The sequence below is a fragment of the Limulus polyphemus genome, unplaced genomic scaffold (genome assembly GCF_000517525.1).
Source record: "Limulus polyphemus unplaced genomic scaffold, Limulus_polyphemus-2.1.2 Scaffold10135, whole genome shotgun sequence".
In the NCBI taxonomy this organism is placed as follows: domain Eukaryota; kingdom Metazoa; phylum Arthropoda; class Merostomata; order Xiphosura; family Limulidae; genus Limulus; species Limulus polyphemus.
The window spans coordinates 8,366-16,214 of record NW_013675745.1 but is presented as its reverse complement, the minus strand read 5'-3'; the positions used below and the strand labels follow the sequence as shown (position 1 = coordinate 16,214).

At 32.9% G+C, this 7,849-nt stretch overlaps 1 protein-coding gene across 1 annotated transcript in view; it reads left to right on the top strand.

The window, feature by feature from the left end:
- Positions 1 to 1,643, top strand: part of LOC106476253 (superoxide dismutase [Cu-Zn]-like) — a 3,667-nt gene extending 2,024 nt beyond the window's left edge. The window contains exons 3-4 of the mRNA XM_022380177.1: positions 258 to 375; positions 1,219 to 1,643. Coding sequence (XP_022235885.1) covers positions 258 to 375; positions 1,219 to 1,359 — 259 coding nt within the window. The 3' untranslated portion in view covers positions 1,360 to 1,643. The remainder of the gene's footprint in view (positions 1 to 257; positions 376 to 1,218) is intronic.
- The last annotated feature ends 6,206 nt before the right edge of the window (positions 1,644 to 7,849 follow it).

Sequence of the window (7,849 nt, the reverse complement as noted above, 5' to 3'; positions counted from 1 at the left end):
TACCCTATATCTAGTAAGAACTAGAACATTCGCCAAAGTACAGGATAATTCTAGAAAGTAGAGAGCGTGAGAATCACATGATCTCGATGACGCAGCAATGTTGATAAAACCACTAATGTTATCAATTTGATCGATATCTGGCGTTTCATATGTGGTTAGATTTCTGCTATGTAAACATTGGCATTATTTTTAACCATACAAATTGTTTGTAGTATCATGCCGAAATGAAATTTGTTTTTTGTTTTGTTTTTTGGCAGACACGTGGGAGACTTAGGAAACATTGCTTGCAACAGGCATGGCGTGACGAACATGATATTCACTGACTCAGTCGCCTCTCTAATGGGTCCTCATTCTATCATAGGGAGACCCCTTGTGGTAAGTTTCGATTATTCAGGTCTTGTACATGAAATTAAACATTTCTGTTAGCCTATATGCACTGACTTAGTCGTCTCTCTAATGGGACCTCATTCTATCATAGGGAGACCCCTTGTGGTAAGTTTCGATTATTCAGGACTTGTACATGAAATTAAACATTTCTGTTAAGCCTATGGTTTGCTAGATTTAAAGGTATGTTAAGTATTTGGGGTCGAAAATCAGTTGTTGTCATGATTAATAGCCTATACGATCACCAAAGTTTAATTACTAATAAGTAGCTATTTCGTTAATAATCATTTATTGTTAAAATGCTATTATCTTACATTTCGGATATTTAAATACCCGGAAAAATCAGCTTAAGACCGGTGTAGACGATTAAGTCGAAAAGAAAAGGTAGGAGAAAAAAATGCATAAAAATGTTAATGATAAAATCGATGTTTTTAATGTTCACAATGTTTCATGCTAGGACGCCCTTTCCTCTAGCGATTTTAAACTTTAACCGAACAAAACAAGCTTAAAAATTAACATTGTTGTGAACATTAAAACATCTACTTACAATTAGCCATTTTTTTGGTGCATTTTGTTCATTTGTTTTGTTAAAAATACTGTGTTTGATTTCCACAAAACCTAGCCTTGGATCGCCGTAATTTCAGGTTTTTTCTTTTTACCTCCGACTGGATATGAACTTTTAAATATTTATACGATAAACTTACTTCATTACACTCGTATGATAATCAAAAGACTGTTTTTTAAAGTAGTTTTTATTTATATATATTTCTTTGTATTTTGTGTTTACTCACATTAAATATGAAAAAAAAATCATTGATTTGATTTCTTGATTAGATCCATGCTGATCCAGATGACTTTGGAACCAATCCACACATCCCAGCCAGTCTTTCAAATGGGAATGCTGGAACTCGAATATCGTGCTGTATAATCGAAAAGGTTCAGGATTCATCTCATCATCATAATAGTCATGAATAAAACCTACAGCACCATTATTTGTTTGTAGGCCTTTCATGAGCTTAAATCTTCATATCATTCTGAACAAGCAAACATTTCTGGAATGTTAAGAAAAGTTCTATCGTATTAAAGAAACTAAAAAGATGGACCGCTGTGTTTCAAACAGTCCACGAATTATTTCCAAGTATTCAATGTTCCTTTTTCTAATCTTTTCTTTCACGTTTATGTTACTTACCTCGAGAGTTAAAACAAAGTTTCTCTGTCTCTGTAATAAAGACAAATAAAAATGTAATTGATAAACTGTACTTGAAATAACATGATTTTACTACAAGATCCGAATCCAGAAATTGTCATGTTTCTCTTCCTTGTCATATGAATGATCTAAGTCCTTGTGTTCAGCATTCATATTGGTTATTAAAATGTTCTGCACATAAATCACTTAAAAAAGAAAAGTTGAATAGCATGAAAGAGAATAAACCTGCAATGTTAAGGATCAGAAAACTGTGTAACCGAACTGGCATTTTCAACCAGAACGGCACTTTGTTTTTCTAAACGACCAGGACAGAGACCCCTAGTGTTCAGGAATAGTCGTCCCCATGGTAAGCTTTGACAGACAAATAAAAGTAATTACTTCAAATTTCGCTACAAAAAATTCTCGAGTAACAATAATTAACTTTTAAGAAAGTAGTACAAAGACTAGCCGCGTCCCACAAACCATTTGCGGTAGTTTATATGCCGTTCACTTGAATTTTCCTTATTCTATCATTTTCACGCTCGGCATCTAAGCTACATTTTCTTGCAGGCATTATGTGTTAGATCGATAAATTCTGATCTGTTTGGGAAAATTTTATGCGGTCCAACAAACAAACTCTCACGTAGACGTAAATAAAACTACACGTAAAGTGAACAATATAGTAAAATAATGGTACTTATAGTAATGTACAGAGTATTGTATTGTTTGACACAGTTTTACGAGTTGAAACAAAGAAACTCACAAAAACGAAGAATAAAACCTGTACTAAAGACAAAAATTAGCTAAAAGTTATTTATAGCGGTCTATGAAACGAACTGGAGCTAAATTATTGCAAAGTAAAATAAATGTAAAGTTGTAATGAAGGCAAACTTAGCTGAATATGTAGAAACATCTGAATACATGTTCACAAAATGATAAGCATATGGTTTTGAACGAAATGCGCACGCGTATTTTAGACCTAAATAAGTCGAAAAAGTCCATAACAATTATATTTAGTGTAAAGTTCATTTTAAAAGGAAATAACACGCAGACGAAGTGTTGTTTATGTAAAATACTTGGCAAATATATAAAACTAAAGTTGAAATCAAAGCTAGTCGTCACGTGATGACAACGACATTGTGCCATGGTGTAGCATACTCGTTGCATTAAAAAGTTTGAAAAAGAAAAAAACAGGTAAGGTAAATCTGAATGGAAAAGTCAATATGTAACGTTGACTCTTTGGTTTTGTTTTTGTTTGTAATTTCGCGCAAAGCTACACGAGGGCTATGTGCGCTAGCCGTCCCTAATTTAGCAGTGTAAGACTAGAGGGAAGGCAGCTAGTCATCACCACCCACCGCCAACTCTTGGGCTATTCTTTTACCAACGAATAGTGGGACTGACCGTCACATTATAACGCCCCCACGGCTGAAAGGGCGAGCATGTTTGGTGTGACGGGGATTCGAACCCGCGACCCGCAGATTGCGAGTCGAGTACCCTAACCACCTGGCCATACCGGGCCTAGACTCTTTGGAGAAAGGCCATTCTAATGATAAGATATTTATAGCGTTTGATAAAGAAATTTGTGAGAAAAGTTCTGGACAAACAAACGCAAGTGTATTATTTATATACAATTTTAATCCTATCATTTCACTCCAGTTTATTCCAATGTCCGAGTATTCAGAATTTTTGGTAAACGAGTATAATCGTACTAGCAAAGGTAAAGATACCCACCAATGGCGGGCTTTAAAAAGTAGTGATATTAATTGGAGACGAGGGCTGTCGTCCTCCACGTTCGAGGAATAGGTACCCGTGCTACGCACAGCATTAAAAATACCTTTCATTTAATGTCGGCTTCACATATTTTGCTACTGACCATCTAACTCAGTTAAACTATCATTCGGAGCACTAAGACGGTAAAATTTAAAACGCAGCCAAACTCGAACTATTCTGTCATTGTTTATCCATTTACACTCAGCCACATTTCATCAATATTGTTTCAACCAGCTCCTCACGACAACTTGTGACACTAGAGAGACACAAAAAATGTATACTTGATATACATATGAATAGATAGATAACTTTTTTCTCGCCAGTATAACCTCAGATGTGAATTAAACTTTTTTTTTTACATTTATGTCTGGCATTTTAGAGAAGGTTTGGACGTTTGGAGACATGCAGATCGAGGGTATTTGATTTTTAAATTGATCTGAAACTTCTCGTGTGATTCATAATAAAAATGAACTTCTGACAACTTGATCTAGATCCCGCAGATTTTACCAAAATAAACTTACTAATCTGAGTTTTCGAACAATAACAACTACATAAAAATATTTAAAGATGTTCTGACCCTCGACATCAAGGTCATCATCAAAGAAGCGATTCAACAACTTGGACTCTTAATCTAAGAAGTTTTCAAACAACAAAAATCTATATTCCACTATCTATCCAGCCCCCCCCCCCAAAAAAAAACAAACCACAAACAACTACATACAACTGTCCAAAACCAGCCGTAGAAACAAAAAGTAAATCCTATGGAAAAAATAAATTTGTGAAATATAAAAATTGTTCCAATTAATACTGTGTTTGCTGTTTCCCAGCCGACCTGATGAGCTCTGGATTGAGTGAAATGCGTCGTCGGCAATGGATATAACGAATATGGCGTAATTGGAATGCTATTATTATACACTCGTCCAATTCTTGAAAACCAGTAAGGAGCTAGACAAAGAATGCAGTATTTAAAAATATAATAGGCAAGCATAATTAATTATAATCAATTAATTATAATTTTGATTCGACAGCTAGGAAAAAGCGTTTACACTATAGAAACGATTAGCTTACAATTTCCAACGGTTTTCGAGATTTTTTTAAACAAATCTAAAACGTCCTATACTAAGCAATCATAATATCAAAATGATCTATATAGATAACCACAAACGAGGTATTAAATATTTCAAGTAGTACAGTAAACGTCGAATTAGCTGTAAATATTTGCATTTATAGAAGCTATTGCCATCTGTTGACAGGTTTTGTTATAAACAAACACGTATTGCTAAGTGCAAAAGTGTTACTTGACCACTTTTTACCCATTACCTACTCTGGCCATTTTGTCTTATCGTGAGGGGCAAAATCAAATTTGTGAATTTGAAATAATTATAGAAAACTTATCTTTTATTGGATTTCAGATTTTCTTTTTGTAAACGGTAGCATACCATTCGGTTGTTTGTACAAAAATGTATTGTTTAATGAAAAAATCTAAACAGCGCATTTAAATCAGGAATAATTTTAATTTTCGAGGGTAGCAACTGCGAAAAATACTGAGTCTTGCTTGGTCAAATAAATAGTTCTGAAGTTTAAACAGGTATAAAACGTCAAAAACTAACATTTCAGAACAAATTGTTGCTGAATTAACATTAAAGGGATTAACAGGCTATTATTTAGTGTATGTAATTAATAACTGATTACAGCCACACTTTGTCCACCTAGGTAGCTTTTCAAACTTATGATCCTTCTCGTTAGATCTGTCCGGAAATGGTGAGGGTGAAGGATTATCGTATTAATTACAGCCATTTTAAAATTGCGCATGTAATTTATAGAGAAGTATGGCATTCCTCACTCTTAATGACACAAAATAGCGTTTAGGGTTCTCGGTTTTGTTGATTCGGTAGAACTATGGTTCTATTTATTCACGATGATCCAAGATGGCGCTTAAGGTTTACGGTAATTATTTATTTGTTTGAATTTAAGCACAAAGCAACACAATGGGCTATCTGTGCTCTGCCTACCATGGGTATCGAAACCCGGTTTCTAGCGTTATAAATCCACAGTCATATCTCTGTTCCACTGGGGGGCGATTCACGGTTAAATTATATATATCTGATCCCGATATTCTGTCAATCTTGAAACGCATAAATTTCTGAACTATATAATCGAATGTGACATTTTGTCAAACTGTGATCCGCTGCACTAGTCAGGATTATCCATCACCATAAAGGCTTTGTCCGGTTCTTTGAAATTATAAATAGGATAGACCTGACATAGCCTGGTGGTTAGGGGTCTCGACTCGCAATCTAAGGGCTGGGAGTTCGAATCCTTGTCACACCGAACATAATCGCTAGGGCGTTATAATGTGACGGTTAATCCCACTATTCGTTGGTAAAAAGAGTAGTCCAAGAGTTGGCGGTGGATGGTGTTGACTAGCTGCCTTCCCTATAGTCTATTACTGCTAAATTAGGGACGGCTAGCGCAGATAGCCCTCGTATAGCTTTGCGCGAAATTCATAACAAACGAACAGACATACATACATTTAGATGTGATGTACCCCCTTTCAGTGACCGCATTATGTGATTCATCTATATAACAACGTCTGAAAGTCTATATAAAAAAACAGTTCTTGCGGAATATTGATATATGTTAAGACAAACTTAAAAGTTAAATAAATAACGCGTTAACTGAAGAGATTCTGAATACATATTTAGAGGAGAGTGATAAACTTCTAATAGCTATTTGTAGATCAGACAGCTTTACAATATATGATTACCTGAACGAATTAGAAATTGTAATAACAATAATACAATTTAAGATGTGATCTGTACTGATGATATCAAGATTTATTTTTAGATGAAACAAATTATGTTAATGACTGTGTTTGGTCTTGAATCATATATAAATGAAGCAATTTGAGAGGTAAACCAATCAGATTCTTGTTTAGCTAATGTATTTTAAAGACAAATTACAGAACAAACTTGATGTGTAGCAAAATTGCCAATAACATATCATTGCTCTGTGGCGTTAAAAGTGAATATAAATAGAAACCACAAAATAAATACCTTAGGAAAACATTGCTTATCAAATGTTGAAACGAAATTCATGTGAAATCCACTGGGTAAAAAAAAATATATTTGTAAAGATATTAATAAATTAACATCTGTAAACGTTAAATTCATATTAATAAATATGTATATATATACTTGTAAAGATATTAATAAATTAGTATCTGTAAAAGTTAAATTCATATTAATAAAAATATATATTTGTAAAGATATTAATAAATTAACATCTGTAAAGATTAAATTCATATTAATAAAAATATATATTTGCAAAGATATTAATAAATTAATTTGTGTAAAAATTAATATTAATAAAATATCTATAAAAGTGTTAATTAAAGAAAAAATCAAATCATTATACAAAACGTTATAAAGCATCTGTTCTTAAGCTTTAGTAACCCGAGGACCCCTTTTAATTCAAAATATTGTTACGTCAGCGAGGTCACGTGACTAGTATCACGCCACGTCCTTCTAGAAATATCCTGTTCATTCATGAATGCTCTAGCGTTTACTAGATATGTGTTAGTCTTGTGTATAAAAGACGGTCACAAATTGACGGGAACAATGTGTGTGTAATTGAACTGAGTATTGTTGAGTCGAACACGAGCACGTGAGACGTTCGTTGAGAATTATAGCGTTTGTTATAGAACGACTGTTGAAATTAAGTGTATCGCAAAGTTATATTCAGATAGAATAAACCAGTTTTATTTAAGAATGAACTTGTGTCGCTAAAGTTTCGTCGGAACGAATTTACGGAAAATTAACTAACGAACGGAGACTTAACAATATTTTCGCGGACTCCCAAACCTATCAATATTTTTGTTTTGAAAAAAAAAATCCGTGTACAAGAAAAGCTGTATTCCAAAATTAAATATTTTAATTCATATATATTTAATTTTGCAAAAAATATTTCTATTCTATAAATAATATTTTTAAAACATTTTGATAAAATTTCGAACATGATTCATGGACCTCCTGGGACCACAGTTTCAGAAACGCTGTTATAAAACAAACAAATTTAAAAAATCATGGATCACTAATGATATAACAGAATTGATAAAAGCTAAAGATATAAAATTCATGAAAATATCGTTTAATAAATATTATCATGGTAAGATAGTTTTAAAGATTTTAGATACAAAATTAATCAAAAGGTAAGAACTGGAAAAAATAACACTATAAAAATTAATTTTTAAACGTAATCGGGATATGAAAGAGGGATTTTGTTAATAGGCTAATTTATAGAGAAAATAAGGAAGTAATATTACCTGGTAATATTACAGAGGAAATGATAATGGAGTACTTAAAAATTTATCAAATAAATATAATAACTTTCCATGAATATAATAAACAAAATTATAAAATATATTGCTAATGAACCACGTAATGCGTTAATTGTTATCAGTATTGTTGCGTCAGCGAGTCACATGACTAATGTGACGCCACGTTTCTA